The sequence below is a fragment of the Bombina bombina genome, chromosome 3 (genome assembly GCF_027579735.1).
Source record: "Bombina bombina isolate aBomBom1 chromosome 3, aBomBom1.pri, whole genome shotgun sequence".
NCBI lineage: Eukaryota > Metazoa > Chordata > Amphibia > Anura > Bombinatoridae > Bombina > Bombina bombina.
In genome coordinates, this window is record NC_069501.1 from 1,115,051,102 (window position 1) to 1,115,070,637 (window position 19,536).

The 19,536-nt window shown below is 41.6% G+C and overlaps 1 protein-coding gene across 3 annotated transcripts in view; it reads right to left on the reverse strand.

Annotated features, from left to right (window-relative positions):
* USPL1 (ubiquitin specific peptidase like 1) overlaps nt 1–19,536 on the reverse strand; it is a 72,877-nt gene that overhangs the window by 29,417 nt on the left and 23,924 nt on the right. For all 3 annotated transcript variants that reach the window (XM_053708472.1, XM_053708473.1, XM_053708471.1), the window contains 2 exons: nt 14,322–14,451; nt 4,628–4,753 (listed from right to left, as the gene is read on the reverse strand). In XM_053708472.1, the coding sequence (XP_053564447.1) occupies nt 4,628–4,753; nt 14,322–14,451 (256 nt within the window). The remainder of the gene's footprint in view (nt 1–4,627; nt 4,754–14,321; nt 14,452–19,536) is intronic.

Consider the following 19,536-nt stretch of genomic DNA (forward strand, 5'->3'; position numbering starts at 1 on the left):
GACGGGATGACATGTCCACTAGGTCTGCATACCAAGTCCTGCGTGGCCATGCAGGTGCTATTAGAATCACTGATGCTCTCTCCTGTTTGATTCTGGCAATCAATCGAGGAAGCATCGGGAAGGGTGGAAACGCGTAAGCCATCCTGAAATCCCAAGGTGCTGTCAGGGCATCTATCAGGACTGCTCCTGGATCCCTGGATCTGGACCCGTAACGAGGAAGCTTGGCGTTCTGACGAGACACCATGAGATCTATCTCTGGTTTTCCCCAACGTCGAAGTATTTGGGCAAAGACCTCCGGATGAAGTTCCCACTCCCCCGGATGAAAAGTCTGACGACTTAAGAAATCCGCCTCCCAGTTCTCCACTCCCGGGATGTGGATTGCTGACAGGTGGCAAGAGTGAGACTCTGCCCAGCGAATTATCTTTGATACTTCCATCATTGCTAGGGAGCTTCTTGTCCCTCCCTGATGGTTGATGTAAGCTACAGTCGTGATGTTGTCCGACTGAAACCTGATGAACCCCCGAGTTGTCAACTGGGGCCAAGCCAGGAGTGCATTGAGAACTGCTCTCAATTCCAGAATGTTTATTGGCAGGAGACTCTCCTCCTGACTCCATTGTCCCTGAGCCTTCAGAGAATTCCAGACGGCACCCCAACCTAGAAGGCTGGCGTCTGTTGTTACAATTGTCCAGTCTGGTCTGCTGAATGGCATCCCCCTGGACAGATGTGGCCGAGAAAGCCACCATAGAAGAGAATTTCTGGTCTCTTGATCCAGATTCAGAGAAGGGGACAAGTCTGAGTAATCCCCATTCCACTGACTTAGCATGCATAGTTGCAGTGGTCTGAGGTGTAAGCGTGCAAAGGGTACTATGTCCATTGCCGCTACCATTAAGCCGATTACCTCCATGCATTGAGCCACTGACGGGTGTTGAATGGAATGAAGGGTGCGGCAAGCACTTTGAAGTCTTGTTAGCCTGTCCTCTGTCAGGTAAATCTTCATTTCTACAGAATCTATAAGAGTCCCCAGGAAGGGAACTCTTGTGAGTGGAACGAGTGAACTTTTCTTTTCGTTCACCTTCCATCCATGTGACCTTAGAAATGCCAGTACTAACTCTGTATGAAACTTGGCAGTTTGAAAGCTTGAAGCTTGTATCAGAATGTCGTCTAGGTATGGAGCTACCGAGATTCCCCGCGGTCTTAGTACCGCCAGAAGAGCACCCAGAACCTTTGTGAAGATTCTTGGAGCTGTAGCCAATCCGAATGGAAGAGCCACAAACTGGTAATGCCTGTCTAGGAAGGCAAACCTTAGGTACCGGTAATGATCTTTGTGAATCGGTATGTGAAGGTAAGCATCCTTTAAATCTACAGTGGTCATGTACTGACCCTCTTGGATCATAGGTAAAATTGTCCGAATAGTCTCCATCTTGAACGATGGAACTCTTAGGAATTTGTTTAGGATCTTTAAGTCCAGGATTGGTCTGAAAGTTCCCTCTTTTTTGGGAACCACAAACAGATTTGAGTAAAACCCTTGTCCCTGTTCCGACCGTGGAACTGGATGGATTACTCCCATTAACAAGAGCTCTTGTACACAGCGTAGAAACGCCTCTTTCTTTGTCTGGATTGTTGACAACCTTGACAGATGAAATCTCTCTCTTGGAGGAGAGTATTTGAAGTCCAGAAGGTATCCCTGAGATATTATCTCTAGCGCCCAGGGATCCTGGACATCTCTTGCCCAAGCCTGGGCGAAGAGAGAAAGTCTGCCCCCCACTAGATCCGATCCCGGATCGGGGGCCCTCAATTCATGCTGTTTTAGGGGCAGCAGCAGGTTTCCTGGCCTGCTTGCCCTTGTTCCAAGACTGGTTAGGTCTCCAGTTTTGTCTGTAGCGAGCAACAGATCCTTCTTGCTTTGGGGCAGAGGAAGTTGATGCTGCTCCTGCTTTGAAATTCCGAAAGGAACGAAAATTAGACTGTTTGGCCTTAGGTTTGGCCCTGTCTTGAGGCAGGGCGTGGCCTTTACCTCCTGTAATGTCAGCGATAATTTCTTTCAAACCAGGCCCAAATAAGGACTGCCCTTTAAAAGCTATATTAAGCAATTTAGACTTAGAAGTAACATCAGCTGACCAGGATTTTAGCCACAGCGCCCTGCGTGCCTGAATGGCGAATCCTGAATTCTTAGCCGTAAGTTTAGTTAAATGTACTACGGCCTCCGAAATGAATGAATTAGCTAGTTTAAGGACTCTAAGCCTGTCCGTAATGTCGTCCAGAGTAGCTGAACTAATGTTCTCTTCCAGAGACTCAATCCAGAATGCCGCTGCAGCCGTGACCGGCGCAATGCATGCAAGGGGTTGCAATATAAAACCTTGTTGAACAAACATTTTCTTAAGGTAACCCTCTAATTTTTTATCCATTGGATCTGAAAAAGCACAGCTATCCTCCACCGGGATAGTGGTACGCTTAGCTAAAGTAGAAACTGCTCCCTCCACCTTAGGGACCGTTTGCCACAAGTCCCGTGTGGTGGCGTCTATTGGAAACATTTTTCTAAATATCGGAGGGGGTGAGAACGGCACACCGGGTCTATCCCACTCCTTAGTAACAATTTCAGTAAGTCTCTTAGGTATAGGAAAAACATCAGTACTCGCCGGTACCGCAAAATATTTATCCAACCTACACATTTTCTCTGGTATTGCAACTGTGTTACAATCATTCAGAGCCGCTAACACCTCCCCTAGTAATACACAGAGGTTTTCCAGCTTAAATTTAAAATTTGAAATATCTGAATCCAGTCTGTTTGGATCAGAACCGTCACCCACAGAATGAAGTTCTCCGTCCTCATGTTCTGCCACCTGTGACGCAGTGTCTGACATGGCCCTAATATTATCAGCGCACTCTGTTCTCACCCCAGAGTGATCACGCTTGCCTCTTAGTTCTGGTAATTTAGCCAAAACTTCAGTCATAACAGTGGCCATATCTTGTAAAGTTATCTGTAATGGCCGCCCAGCTGTACTGGGCGCCACCATATCGCGCACCTCCCGAGCGGGAGATGCAGGTACTGACACGTGAGGCGAGTTAGTCGGCATAACTCTCCCCTCGTTGTTTGGTGAAATTTGTTCAATTTGTACAGATTGACTTTTATTTAAAGTAGCATCAATACAGTTAGTACATAAATTTCTATTGGGCTCCACTTTGGCATTGCAACAAATGACACAGGTATCTTCCTCTGAATCAGACATGTTTAACACACAAGCAAATAAACTTGCAACTTGGAATACAATTCTATTAGAATATTATTAAAAACGTACTGTGCCTTTAAGAAGCACAGAAGATTTATGACAGTTGAAAATTAATAAATTGAAACAGTTATAGCCTCAATCCTTGTAAACAACACAACTTTAGCAAAGGTTTGATCCCATTAGCAAAAGACAACTAATTCTGAAAGCAGAAAAAAATTACAGAATAAACGTTTTTTATCTCAGTCAACTATAATCTCACAGCTCTGCTGAGAGAAATTACCTCCCTCAAAACAAGTTTTGAAGACCCCTGAACTGTGTAGAGATGAACCGGATCATGCAGGAAATACAATGAGCTGCTGACTGAAATTTCTGATGCGTAGCAAAAGCGCCAAAAAACGGCCCCTCCCCCTCACACACAGCAGTGAGAGAGAACAGAAACTGTCAGAAAAAAGATCAAGCAACTGCCAAGTGGAAAAATAGTGCCCAAACATTTATTCACTCAGTACCTCAGCAAATGAAAACGATTTTACATTCCAGCAAAAACGTTAAACATAATTTCTTAGTTATTAAAAAGTTTTATGTATTTCTTACAGTGTAATTCCAGTGAAGTACCATTCCCCAGAATACTGAAGTGTAAAGTATACATACATGACATTATATCGGTATGGCAGGATTTTCTCATCAATTCCATTGTCAGAAAATAAAAGCTGCTACATACCTCTATGCAGATTCATTTGCCCGCTGTCCCCTGATCTGAAGTTTACCTCTCCTCAGATGGCCGAGAAACAGCAATATGATCTTAACTACTCCGGCTAAAATCATAGTAAAACTCTGGTAGATTCTTCTTCAAACTCTGCCAGAGAGGTAATAACACACTCCGGTGCTATTTTAAAATAACAAACTTTTGATTGAAGATATAAAACTAAGTATAATCACCATAGTCCTCTCACACATCCTATCTAGTCGTTGGGTGCAAGAGAATGACTGGGGGTGACGTAGAGGGGAGGAGCTATATGCAGCTCTGCTGGGTGAATCCTCTTGCACTTCCTGTTGGGGAGGAGTAATATCCCAGAAGTAATGATGACCCGTGGACTGATCACACTTAACAGAAGAAAACACTGCATCTCTTGTTATTTTGACCAGTTGTCATATGGACAAATATTATGTCAAATCTGGAACACAGAAGATACTGACAGGGATGTAAATGTTGCTATGCTCCCCAAAATCACTCATCAAGAATAGAATATTTACATCTAATATAGGTGTTAAAAGAAAACTGATGAGCCAAAAAATAAAAACCTGACATGCTATAACCAGGTAAGATTTTCATCACAATGACAGCACATGGAGCAGACCAGCATTGTGATGAATGTTAACTACAACTTATATGTCACACCTACTTTTCCAAAACCATTACACGTTCCTGAGCTGAATTTTGGCAGTTGTTGCAAGGTGCTCTGTGAACAGCATTCAGAGGGTGCCATTCCTGGGATATATTTGTAAAAGTGGTTAATGTTTTCTGGCATCTGGAGAAGGAAACAAAAAGGCAATTCATAAAAAAAATTTAAAGTGTGCCAATTAGAATTAGTACAATTTTTGTACAGTAAGGTGAAAACATACACACACATATACACATATATACTTGATGATTAATTCTAAAACTTAATTTCAATAGAAATTGAAACAAACTTATTTAAATGTTAATAAACGTCATTATTATTAGTATTATTATCAGATATTTATAAAGCGCCAGCAGATTACGCAGCGCTATACAAGTAATAATGGAATATTACAGGGATGCATTACATATACAAACAAACAAGTACAATATTGGGGTACATTACAGTTGTAGGTGCAATAATTGTGTTATACAAAAAGAGAGGAATGCCCTGCCCTTGAGCACAATCAGTAGTAGTTCACTTTAAATACAAAGTCATCATAATTTACACAAAAACAAAACCTCCTGCCTTGGTTTTAATTAATTAAACCCCACTTATTTTCAAACAGGAAAGTTCTTTTTAAGGTAAATCTCGTGTAAGTTGGGAAAAATGTTAACATTTGCTAATTAAATTCAAACTTAAAGGGACTGTCAAGTCCAAAATAAACTTTCATAATTCAGATAGGGCATGTAATTTTAAACAACTTTCCAATTTACTTTAATCACCAATTTTGCATTGTTCTCTTGGTATTCTTAGTCAAAAGCTAAACCTAGGTTGGCACATATGCTAATTTCTTAAACCTTGATGGCCGCCTCTAATCTGAATAAATTTTGATAGTTTTTCACCACTAGAGGGCGTTAGTTCAGGTGCGTCATATAGATAACATTGAGCACACGTGAAGTTACCTAGGAGTCAGCACTGATTCGCTAAAATGCAAGTCTGACAAAAGAACTAAAATAAGGGGGTGTTCTATCATTCCAGCAAATTCATCAGACTTGCGTACGGAAGTGACGTTCCGTCAGCTGTCTAATGAAGAAAACGCACTGCGCAATGCGCTACACTTTCTTTCTAGCTTTTACCATCACAACTCAGCTGATTTTTGGACAGCGGTGGGCAGGCGGGCGCACGCAGCCATCAGATTGTTGGACAATTATTTTAGCAAAATACTACCACATTTGCAAATATATATATATATATATATATATATATATATATATATATATATATATATAAGGGCTGCAACAACTAATCGGTAAGTTTTGATCATAAAAATAGTTGTCAACAAATCTCATTATCAATTAGGTGGTCAGTGATTAGTTGGTCAGTTGCACAGCACCAGCTGCTTTAATCTGACAATCTACTGCAACTAAGATTGTGCAAAAAAAAATTGAATTTATTTATTTTTTTAATCTTTTTTCTATCCGATTAATCGGACAATAATTATCTGATTAATTGGATAGAAAAAACAGAATTTATGTTTACCTGATAAATTACTTTCTCCAACGGTGTGTCCGGTCCACGGCGTCATCCTTACTTGTGGGATATTCTCTTCCCCAACAGGAAATGGCAAAGAGCCCAGCAAAGCTGGTCACATGATCCCTCCTAGGCTCCGCCTTCCCCAGTCATTCGACCGACGTAAAGGAGGAATATTTGCATAGGAGAAATCATATGATACCGTGGTGACTGTAGTTAGAGAAAATAAATCATCAGACCTGATTAAAAAACCAGGGCGGGCCGTGGACCAGACACACCGTTGGAGAAAGTAATTTATCAGGTAAACATAAATTCTGTTTTCTCCAACATAGGTGTGTCCGGTCCACGGCGTCATCCTTACTTGTGGGAACCAATACCAAAGCTTTAGGACACGGATGATGGGAGGGAGCAAATCAGGTCACCTAGATGGAAGGCACCACGGTTTGCAAAACCTTTCTCCCAAAAATAGCCTCAGAAGAAGCAAAAGTATCAAATTTGTAAAATTTGGTAAAAGTGTGCAGTGAAGACCAAGTCGCTGCCTTACATATCTGATCAACAGAAGCCTCGTTCTTGAAGGCCCATGTGGAAGCCACAGCCCTAGTGGAATGAGCTGTGATTCTTTCAGGAGGCTGCCGTCCGGCAGTCTCATAAGCCAATCTGATGATGCTTTTAATCCAAAAAGAGAGAGAGGTAGAAGTTGCTTTTTGACCTCTCCTTTTACCAGAATAAACAACAAACAAGGAAGATGTTTGTCTGAAATCCTTTGTAGCCTCTAAATAGAATTTTAGAGCACGAACTACATCCAAATTGTGCAACAAACGTTCCTTCTTTGAAACTGGATTCGGACACAAAGAAGGCACAACTATCTCCTGGTTAATATTTTTGTTAGAAACAACTTTCGGAAGAAAACCAGGTTTAGTACGCAAAACCACCTTATCTGCATGGAACACCAGATAAGGAGGAGAACACTGCAGAGCAGATAACTCTGAAACTCTTCTAGCAGAAGAAATTGCAACCAAAAACAAAACTTTCCAAGATAATAACTTAATATCTACGGAATGTAAGGGTTCAAACGGAACCCCTTGAAGAACTGAAAGAACTAAATTGAGACTCCAAGGAGGAGTCAAAGGTTTGTAAACAGGCTTGATTCTAACCAGAGCCTGAACAAAAGCCTGAACATCTGGCACAGCCGCCAGCTTCTTGTGAAGTAAAACAGATAAAGCAGAAATCTGTCCCTTCAAAGAACTTGCAGATAATCCTTTCTCCAAACCCTCTTGTAGAAAGGACAGAATCTTAGGAATTTTTACCCTGTTCCATGGGAATCCTTTCGATTCGCACCAACAGATATATTTCTTCCATACTTTATGGTAAATTTTTCTAGTTACAGGCTTTCTAGCCTGAATAAGAGTATCAATGACAGAATCTGAGAACCCACGCTTTGATAAAATCAAGCGTTCAATCTCCAAGCAGTCAGTTGGAGTGATGCCAGATTCGGATGTTCGAACGGACCTTGAACAAGAAGGTCCCGTCTCAAAGGTAGCTTCCATGGTGGAGCCGATGACATATTCACCAGGTCTGCATACCAAGTTCTGCGTGGCCACGCAGGAGCTATCAAGATCACCGAAGCCCTCTCCTGATTGATCCTGGCTACCAGCCTGGGAATGAGAGGAAACGGTGGGAACACATAAGCTAGGTTGAAGGTCCAGGGCGCTACTAGTGCATCTACTAGAGTCGCCTTGGGATCCCTGGATCTGGACCCGTAGCAAGGAACCTTGAAGTTCTGACGAGACGCCATCAGATCCATGTCTGGAATGCCCCATAATTGAGTTATTTGGGCAAAGATTTCCGGATGGAGTTCCCACTCCCCCAGATGAAATGTCTGACGACTCAGAAAATCCGCTGCCCAATTTTCCACTCCTGGGATGTGGATTGCAGACAAGTGGCAGGAGTGAAGCTCCGCCCATTGAATTACTTTGGTCACTTCTTCCATCGCCAGGGAACTCCTTGTTCCCCACTGATGGTTGATATATGCAACAGTCGTCATGTTGTCTGATTGAAACCTTATGAATTTGGCCTTTGCTAGTTGAGGCCAAGCCTTGAGAGCATTGAATATCGCTCTCAGTTCCAGAATGTTTATTGGGAGAAGAGATTCTTCCCGAGACCATAGACCCTGAGCCTTCAGGTGTTTCCAGACCGCGCCCCAGCCCACCAGGCTGGCGTCGGTCGTTACAATGACCCACTCTGGTCTTCTGAAGCTCATCCCTTGGGACAGGTTGTCCAGGGTCAGCCACCAACGGAGTGAATCTCTGGTCCTCTGATCTACTTGGATCGTCGGGGACAAATCTGTATAATCCCCATTCCACTGTCTGAGCATGCACAGTTGTAATGGTCTTAGATGAATTCGCGCAAAAGGAACTATGTCCATTGCCGCAACCATCAAACCTATTACTTCCATGCACTGCGCTATGGAAGGAAGAAGAACAGAATGAAGTACTTGACAAGAGCTTAGAAGTTTTGATTTTCTGGTTTCTGTCAGAAAAATCTTCATTTCCAAGGAGTCTATTATTGTTCCCAAGAAGGGAACTCTTGTTGACGGGAATAGAGAACTTTTTTCTACGTTCACTTTCCACCCGTGAGATCTGAGAAAGGCTAGGACAATGTCCGTATGAGCCTTTGCTTGTGGCAGAGACGACGCTTGAATCAGTATGTCGTCCAAGTAGGGTACTACTGCAATGCCCCTTGGCCTTAGCACCGCTAGAAGGGACCCTAGTACCTTTGTGAAAATTCTTGGAGCAGTGGCTAGTCCGAATGGAAGTGCCACAAACTGGTAATGCTTGTCCAGAAAGGCGAATCTTAGGAACCGATGATGTTCCTTGTGGATAGGAATATGTAGATACGCATCCTTTAAATCCACCGTGGTCATGAATTGACCTTCCTGGATGGTAGGAAGAATTGTCCGAATGGTTTCCATCTTGAACGATGGGACCTTGAGAAATTTGTTTAGGATCTTGAGATCCAAAATTGGCCTGAATGTTCCCTCTTTTTTGGGAACTATGAACAGATTGGAGTAAAACCCCATCCCTTGTTCTCCTAATGGAACAGGATGAATCACTCCCATTTTTAACAGGTCTTCTACACAATGTAAGAATGCCTGTCTTTTTATTTGGTCTGAAGACAATTGAGACCTGTGGAACCTTCCCCTTGGGGGTAGTTCCTTGAATTCCAGGAGATAACCTTGAGAAACTATTTCTAGCGCCCAAGGATCCTGAACATCTCTTGCCCAAGCCTGAGCGAAGAGAGAGAGTCTGCCCCCCACCAGATCCGGTCCCGGATCGGGGGCCAGCATCTCATGCTGTCTTGGTAGCGGTAGCGGGCTTCTTGACCTGCTTACCTTTGTTCCAGCCTTGCATCGGTCTCCAGGCTGGCTTGGTTTGAGAAGAATTACCCTCTTGCTTAGAGGATGTAGAATTTGAGGCTGGTCCGTTTCTGCGAAAGGGTCGAAAATTTGTTTTATTTTTAGCCTTAAAAGACCTATCCTGAGGAAGGGCGTGGCCCTTTCCCCCAGTGATGTCTGAAATAATCTCTTTCAAGTCAGGGCCAAACAGCGTTTTCCCCTTGAAAGGGATGTTAAGCAATCTGTTCTTGGAGGACACATCCGCTGACCAAGACTTCAGCCAAAGCGCTCTGCGCGCCACAATAGCAAAACCTGAATTTTTCGCCGCTAATCTAGCTAATTGCAAAGTGGCGTCTAAGGTAAAAGAGTTAGCCAACTTAAGTGCTTGAACTCTGTCCATAACCTCCTCATAAGAGGATGCTTGATTGAGCGACTTTTCTAGTTCCTCGAACCAGAAACACGCTGCTGTAGTGACAGGAACAATGCATGAAATTGGCTGTAGAAGGTAACCTTGCTGAACAAACATCTTTTTAAGCAAACCCTCCAATTTTTTATCCATAGGATCTTTGAAAGCACAACTATCTTCTATAGGGATAGTGGTGCGTTTGTTTAGAGTAGAAACCGCCCCCTCGACCTTGGGGACTGTCTGCCATAAGTCCTTCCTGGGGTCGACCATAGGAAATAATTTCTTAAATATAGGGGGAGGGACAAAAGGTATGCCGGGCCTTTCCCATTCTTTATTTACAATGTCCGCCACCCGCTTGGGTATAGGAAAAGCTTCGGGGGGCACCGGGACCTCTAGGAACCTGTCCATCTTACATAATTTCTCTGGAATGACCAAATTGTCACAATCATCCAGAGTAGATAACACCTCCTTAAGCAGAGCGCGGAGATGTTCCAATTTAAATTTAAATGTAATAACGTCAGGTTCAGCTTGTTGAGAAATGTTTCCTGAATCTGAAATTTCTCCCTCAGACAAAACCTCCCTAGCCCCTTCAGACTGGTGTAAGGGCATGACAGAACCATTATCATCAGCGTCCTCATGCTCTTCAGTATCTAAAACAGAGCAGTCGCGCTTTCGCTGATAAGTGGGCATTTTGGCTAAAATGTTTTTAATAGAATTATCCATTACAGCCGTTAATTGTTGCATAGTAAGGAGGATTGGCGCACTAGATGCACTAGGGACCTCCTGAGTGGGCAAGACTGGTGTAGACATAGAAGGAGATGATGCAGTACCATGCTTACTCCCCTCACTTAAGGAATCATTTTGGGCAACATTATTATCAGTGGCATCATTGTCCCTACTTTGTTTGTCACATTCATCACATATATTTAAATGGAGAGGAACCTTGGCTTCCGAACATACAGAACATCGTCTATCTGATAGTTCAGACATGTTAATAGGCATAAACTTGATAACAAAGCACAAAAAACGTTTTAAAATAAAACCGTTACTGTCTCTTTAAATTTTAAACTGAACACACTTTTTTACTGAATATACGCAAAAGTATGAAGGAAATGTTCAAAATTCACCAAAATTTCACCACAGTGTCATAAAGCCTTAAAAGTATTGCACACCAAATTTGAAAGCTTTAACTCTTAAAATAACGGAACCGGAGCCGTTTTTACATTTAACCCCTATACAGTCCCTGGTATCTGCTTTGCTGAGACCCAACCAAGCCCAGAGGGGAATACGATACCAAATGACGCCTTCAATAAGCTTTTTCAGTGGATCTGAGCTCCTCACACATGCATCTGCATGCCTTGCTTCTCAAAAACAACTGCGCATTAGTGGCGCGAAAATGAGGCTCTGCCTATGACTAGAAAAAGCCCCCAGTGAAAAAGGTGTCCAATACAGTGCCTGCCGTTTTTTTTAAACAAAATTCCCAAGTTTAAAATAACTCTCCAAAGTTATAAACCATTAAATATGCTTATAAAGTAATCGTTTTGGCCCAGAAAAATGTCTACCAGTCTTTAAAGCCCTTGTGAAGCCCTTTTATTCTTATATTGAAAATTAAGAAAATGGCTTACCGGATCCCATAGGGAAAATGACAGCTTCCAGCATTACCAAGTCTTGTTAGAAATGTGTCATACCTCAAGCAGCCAAAGTCTGCTCACTGTTTCCCCCAACTGAAGTTAATTCCTCTCAACAGTCCTGTGTGGAAACAGCCATCGATTTTAGTAACGGTTGCTAAAATCATTTTCCTCTTACAAACAGAAATCTTCATCCCTTTTCTGTTTCAGAGTAAATAGTACATACCAGCACTATTTTAAAATAACAAACTCTTGATAGAAGAATAAAAACTACATTTAAACACCAAAAAACTCTGAGCCATCTCCGTGGAGATGTTGCCTGTGCAACGGCAAAGAGAATGACTGGGGAAGGCGGAGCCTAGGAGGGATCATGTGAACAGCTTTGCTGGGCTCTTTGCCATTTCCTGTTGGGGAAGAGAATATCCCACAAGTAAGGATGACGCCGTGGACCGGACACACCTATGTTGGAGAAAATAATAATAAATAAAAATGTTTGCACAATACCATGTGCAGGAGTTCATCGGATTGAAGCAGCTGGTGCTGTGCAATTAACCAACTAATCTCTGACCACCTAATTGATGAGATTCTTTGACAACTATTTTTATGATCAATCTTACCGATTAGTTGTTGCAGCCCTAATTATATATATATATATATATATATATATATATATATATATATATATATATATATATATATATATATATATATATATATATATATATTAAACCTGCCATAAACTGCAGCTAAGAAACATGCCCAATAGCTGCAGTTTGTGACGGGTTTAATTATTATATATAAAGGCGTTTGTAAACGTGTTATTAACAAGTGTTAAATGCCTATTGGTGGTAGAGGATCCCTGGGACATAACTTCCAACAATTTATATACAGTGCAATGTCAAGTGCTAGAGATAAATAATATTGCCGAACTAAGTCATAGATATATATCTAAGTAAATTTATTGTCCAAAAATTATTTTGGATAGTGTCTCCTGTTTGTAGTGAAAAAAATTTATCTGCAGCAGATTTATTAATATCTGTATGTTGTGTTCAAAACACACCAAGGCTGTTAGTAGCACTGTTCGATTTCTGCAGGAAGAGCCTAACATCATATCTGACAAAAAAAAAAAAAAAAAAGAAGTGTGACTATCTTTATTTCACCAGTTATATAACAACGTAAAATGTAGCTAAGTTTGTTCAAGGGGTTAAAATAAGCACACAATTCTGCAAATCCAAAACTATGCAGTCAGTCAGTGTGAGAAGCACAGGTCACCTACACCTTATAGATACATTACACTTATCAAAATATACAATACACAATTCTCTCTCTCTTAAAGGAACATCACCCTCGTATTTGTGTAAAGCACTAATGTTTTTTTACCAGGACATACTCCTACATAAGCCTCTTCAGATTTTTTTTCTCCTCAGCCGAGACCAATTAGGGGCAGATTGATATAAATCAACTACTACAATGATCAAGCAATCACTATGTAGCATGTAGTAGAGTTCGACTTCTACAATTAAACCTCATGCTATTTGAAAAATCATACATTTTTAAAATGAATTGCAGGAAATTTTGAAAAAAATACTGTAATAAATTTAAATTACAGTATATTTTCTATATATAATTATTACTATCTATAATATAACAACGCTCTGTTGGCGCTCTACAAATAACAGATAATAATAACGTAAAATGTAGCCAAGTTTGTTCAAGGGGTTAAAATAAGCACACAATTCTGCAAATCTAAATTATGCAGCCAGTCAGCGTGAGAAGCACAGGTCGCCTACACCTTATAGATGGTATATTACACTTATACACTCAAAATTAACAATACACAATTATTTCTCTCTCTTAAAGGAACATCACATTCGTATTTGTGTATGTGTAAAGCAATAATGTTTTTTTACCAGGGCATAGTCCTACATATATCTATGACGAAGTTCGGAAATATTATTTATCTCTAGCACTTTACATTGCACTGTATATAAATTGTTGGAAGTTAAAAGGGATTAGCTATGTTTTTAAACAACAAAAAATTCTTTTGTTGACTGTCCATTTAAGTAAATGTGTTCTCTCATAGGTTGTGTGCTAGGTATTCTACTGCAACATTGCTAGCAAACTGAAAGGTCTTCAACTATATGAAGGAGCCAACTGCTGATTGGTGGCTGAACATATGCCTTGTGACATTGGTTTACCTGATGTGTTTGGCTAGCTCCCAGCAGTACACTGATGTTCCTTCAACATTGTATACAAATAATGAAGCTAATTTAATAGAAGTAAACTAGAAAGTGGTTTAAAATTGAATTCTGTATCTGAATCATTAAATAATTTTTTGGGGTTTCATATCTCTAATCTTTTGGAGGAATACCAGGTTTACACGATTTCCCCTTACTTCTAGACGGAAATCTTAAATGGCAATACTTCTTTAAATCAATATTGTTGAGGCTGATGCTTAAGTTCCCTTACACCACTGTGCACAATATTACCCCCTTAATGTGCTTCCTATGACATGAATGAGCAAGACTAGCTATTTCAAATAGAAAAAGAAACTCAAATATAAAGGGATACAAATAAGTCTAAATTGATGCAGTATTATACAGTACAATATTGTATTAATTCTGGGCACCTATGCATCAGTACTGTTGTACAAAACTGGAGAATGAGGTAACTAAATAAATATTAAAATACTCCAAATGAAGTGTTTATGTTAAATTGACCCCTTTGCCCTTTAATCATGAAGTTCACCCTTACTTTTCTTTCTGTTTGTGTCCACAGTGTTTACATGCAAACTTCCAGTAGAAGGAGCAAACAAAAAGCTTCTCCACAGCTGGGTCCTGCTGCAAAAGTAAAGGAAATGCAAAGACAGGGCTTTCATGGACTCCTAGAAAATCAAAAGCAAGAAAATTATTAGAACAATATCATCATGATGGGTATTTCTTAAATGCGAAGAGATCTACATTGTTAACCTGTTCAGCACCAGACGGGAGCTTAGATACATGGGTAACATCATTAATAACATTGAATGTGCATTAAATTATTAACCCCCTAACGACCAACGACGTATGGGGTACGTCCTGCAAAAACAAAACAAAAAGTTAACGACCAAGGACGTACCCCGTACGTCGTCAGTCTTTGAAAGCGGGGAAGCGATCCTGATCGCCACTTTCATGTTATTACAGTGATGCCTCGATATCGAGACATCAAGCAATAACTTTTTTTAGCCATCAGATGCAGACTTTCTGCCAGTACTTAAGATGGCGGGGGCAATTGTGGGGTGGGGGAGGGAAGAGAGCTGTTTGGGAAGGATCAGGGGGTGTGATGTGTCAGGCGAGAGGCTGATCTCTACACTAAACCTAAAAATTAACCCTGCAAGCTCCCTACAAGCTACCTAATAAACCCCTTCACTGCTAGCCATAATACACGTGTGATGCGCAGCGGCATTCTAATTACCAAAAAGCAACACCAAAGCCATAAATGTCTGCTATTTCTGAACAAAGGGGGGATCCCAGAGAAACATTTACAACCATTTGTGCATCATTGCAGTGAGAAACCTAAAGTTTGTGAAAAAGTGAACGATTTTTTATTTTTTTATTTGATCGCATTTGCCGGTGAAATGGTGCCATGAAATATACTAAAATGGGCATAGATCAATACTTTGGGATGTCTTCTAAAAAAATATATACATGTCAAGGGATATTCAGGGATTCCTGAAAGATATCAATGTCCAATGTAACTAGCGCTAATTTTGAAAAAAGGTGGTTTGGAAATAGCAAAGTGCTACTTGTATTTATTGCCCTATTACTTGCAAAAAAAGCAAAGAACATGTAAACATTGGGTATTTCTAAACTCAGGACAATTATATATATATGGGGGGGGGGGGGGGGAACAGAATTTATGTTTACCTGATAAATTTCTTTCTCCAACGGTGTGTCCGGTCCACGGCTTCATCCTTACTTGTGGGATATTCTCTTCCCCTACAGGAAATGGCAAAGAGAGCACCCAGCAAGAGCTGTCCATATAGCCCCCCCTCTGGCTCCGCCCCCCCAGTCATTTGACCGACGGTTAGGAGAAAAAGGAGAAACTATAGGGTGCCGTGGTGACTGTAGTGTATAAAGAAAGACATTTTTCAAACCAGGACGGGCCGTGGACCGGACACACCGTTGGAGAAAGAAATTTATCAGGTAAACAAATTCTGTTTTCTCCAACATTGGTGTGTCCGGTCCACGGCTTCATCCTTACTTGTGGGAACCAATACCAAAGCTTTAGGACACGGATGAAGGGAGGGAGCAAACCAGGTTACCTAAACGGAAGGCACCACGGCTTGCAAAAACCTTTCTCCCAAAAATAGCCTCCGAAGAAGCAAAAGTATCGAATTTGTAAAATTTGCCAAAAGTATGCAGAGAAGACCAAGTCGCTGCCTTACAGATCTGATCAACAGAAGCCTCGTTCTTGAAGGCCCATGTGGAAGCCACAGCTCTAGTAGAGTGAGCTGTAATTCGTTCAGGAGGCTGCCGTCCGGCAGTCTCATAAGCCAATCGGATGATGCTTTTCAGCCAAAAGGAAAGAGGTAGCAGTAGCTTTCTGCCCTCTCCTCTTACCAGAATACACAACAAACAAGGATGATGTCTGTCTGAAATCCTTTGTTGCTTCTAAATAGAACTTTAAAGCACGGACCACATCTAGATTGTGTAACAAACGTTCCTTCTTTGAAACTGGATTCGGACACAGAGAAGGAACAACAATTTCCTGGTTAATATTCCTGTTAGAAACGACCTTTGGAAGAAAACCAGGCTTGGTACGTAAAACTACCTTAATCTGTATGGAATACCAGATAGGGAGAAGTACACTGCAAAGCAGATAATTCAGAAACTCTTCTAGCAGAAGAAATAGCAACCAAAAACAGAACTTTCCAAGATAGTAACTTAAAGGGACAGTCTACACCTGAATTTTTATTGTTTTAAAAGATAGATAATCCCTTTATTACCCATTCCCCAGTTTTGCATAACCAACACAGTTATAATACACTTTTAACCTCTGTGATTATCTTGTATCTAAGCCTCTGCAAACTGCCCCTTTTTTCAGTTCTTTTGACAGACTTGCAGCCTAGCCAATCAGTGCCTGCTCCCAGATAACCTCTTGTGCACAAGCACTGTGTTATCTATATGAAATACATGAACTAACACCCTCTAGTGGTGGAAAAACTGTTAAAATGTAATCTGAAAGAGGTGGGCTTCAAGGTCTAAGAAATTAGCATATGAACCTCCTAGGTTAAGCTTTCAACTAAGAATACCAAGAGAACAAAGCTAAATTGGTGATAAAAGTAAATTGGAAAATTGTTTAAAATTACATGCTCTATCTGAATCATGAAAGTTTATTTTGGCCTAGACTGTCCCTTTAATATCTATGGAATGCATGGGTTCAAACGGAACCCCCTGAAGAACTGAAAGAACTAAATTTAGGCTCCAAGGAGGAGTCATAGGTCTGTAGACAGGCTTAATTCTAACGCCTGTACAAACGCCTGTACATCTGGCACGGCTGCCAGACGTTTGTGTAACAAAACAGACAGAGCAGATATCTGTCCTTTTAGAGAACTAGCTGACAAACCTTTATCCAAACCCTCTTGGAGAAAGGAAAGAATCCTAGGAATTTTAATTTTACTCCAAGAGAATCCCTTGGATTCACACCAACGGATATATTTTTGCCATATCTTATGGTAAATTTTCCTAGTTACAGGATTTCTGGCTTGAACCAGAGTATCTATAACTGCATCTGAAAACCCACGCTTAGATAGAATCAAGCGTTCAATTTCCAAGCAGTCAGTTGGAGAGAGACTAGATTTGGATGTTCGAATGGACCTTGTACTAGAAGATCCTGCCTCAAAGGTAGCTTCCATGGTGGAGCCGATGACATTCACCAGGTCTGCATACCAAGTCCTGCGTGGCCACGCAGGAGCTATAAGAATCACAGAGGCCTGCTCCTGTTTGATCCTGGCTACAAGCCTGGGAAGGAGAGGGAACGGTGAGGGAGCTAGGCTGAACGACCAAGGCGCCACTAATGCATCCACCAGTGCCGCCTTGGGATCCCTGGATCTGGATCCGTATCGAGGAACCTTGGCGTTCTGGCGAGACGCCATCAGATCCATATCTGGAATGCCCCATAGTTGAGTTAACTGGGCAAAAACCTCCGGGTGGAGTTCCCACTCCCCCGGATGAAAAGTCTGACGACTCAAATAATCCACCTCCCAGTTGTCCACTCCTGGGATTTGAATTGCAGATAGGTGGCAGGAGTGATCCTCCGCCCATTTGATGATCTTGGATACCTCTTTCATCGCCAAGGAACTCTTTGTTCCCCCCTGATGATTGATTTACGCTACAGTCGTCATGTTGTCCGACTGGAATCTTATGAATTTGGCCTTTGCTAGGTGAGGCCAAGCCAGGAGCGCATTGAATATCGCTCTCAGTTCTAAAATGTTTATCGGAAGAAGAGACTCTTCTCGAGACCATAGACCTTGAGCTTTCAGAGAGTCCCAGACCGCGCCCCAGCCTAAGAGACTGGCGTCGGTCGTGACAATGACCCACTCTGGTCTGCGGAAACTCATTCCCTGAGACAGGTGATCGTGAGACAACCACCAGCGGAGAGAATCCCTGGTTACCTGGTCTACTTGAATCTGGGGAGACAAGTCTGCATAGTCCCCATTCCACTGATTGAGCATGCACAGTTGTAATGGTCTTAGATGAATTCGAGCAAAAGGAACTATGTCCATTGCTGCAACCATTAATCCTACTACTTCCATGCACTGAGCTATGGAAGGCTGAAGAATAGAGTGAAGAACTTGACAAGCGTTTAAAAGCTTTGACTTTGACCTCTGTCAGGAAGATCATTTCTACAGAATCTATTATTGTTCCCAAAAAGGGAACTCTTGTTGACGGGGACAGGGAACTCTTTTCTACGTTCACCTTCCACCCGTGAGATCTGAGAAAGGCTAGAACAATGTCTGTATGAGCCTTTGCTTTGGAAAGAGACGCCTGGATTAGAATGTCGTCTAGATAAGGTGCTACAGCAATGCCCCTTGGTCTTAATACCGCTAGAAGGGACCCTAGCACCTTTGTGAAAATTCTGGGGGCAGTGGCCAATTAACACCACATACTCTTTACCATCCCCGTGGAGATGCTACTTGTTCAGAGCGGCAAAGAGAATGACTGGGGGGCGGAGCCAGAGGGGGGGCTATATGGACAGCTCTTGCTGGGTGCTCTCTTTGCCATTTCCTGTAGGGGGAAGAGAATATCCCACAAGTAAGGATGAAGCCGTGGACTGGACACACCAATGTTGGAGAAAAAAAAACAAAACATCAAAAGTAAATTCTATAGGGCAGGGCTCAACAGACCCAGGAGTCAGAGAGCCACTGGCTACTAGAATTTCCCCCCCTGGCACCTAACTTTGAGTTATTCTCCGTATAGTATCTAAAAATACCTCTGTCTGTCTCCTAAATTTTAAACGGATTTGTCGACCCCTAGTATAGGGTCACTCATACTAGATGTCCTGATATACTAACGTTATAGATGGCTCCTCTTGATTTACAAGATACATTGAATAGGTATTTACAGTTCAATATTCGCTTTATTGTAACTATTCACAGTACTCTATAAAAAAATCCTAACACATCTACTTATTTCTTCTGCAACCATATGATGGAAATATCTTCAGTGACAGCAAAAGGTTGAGATTCATTACTAATGACATAATACAGCTGTCTCTCCCCTTCCCATTAAATTTCCTTGAAATGTTTCCCTAAGCTAAAGCGGGGGGGGAAGCACAACCATGTAAAAACGGAAGTACAAAAGTGACATCTTAACCAATTGTAGATAACTTTATAGAGATTCTCATAGAGGGCGATATATGTGTTTGGAATTGAAAAAACACGAAACTCTTTGTTCAACTGTTCTGCAAAAATCTTAAAACATTTGTA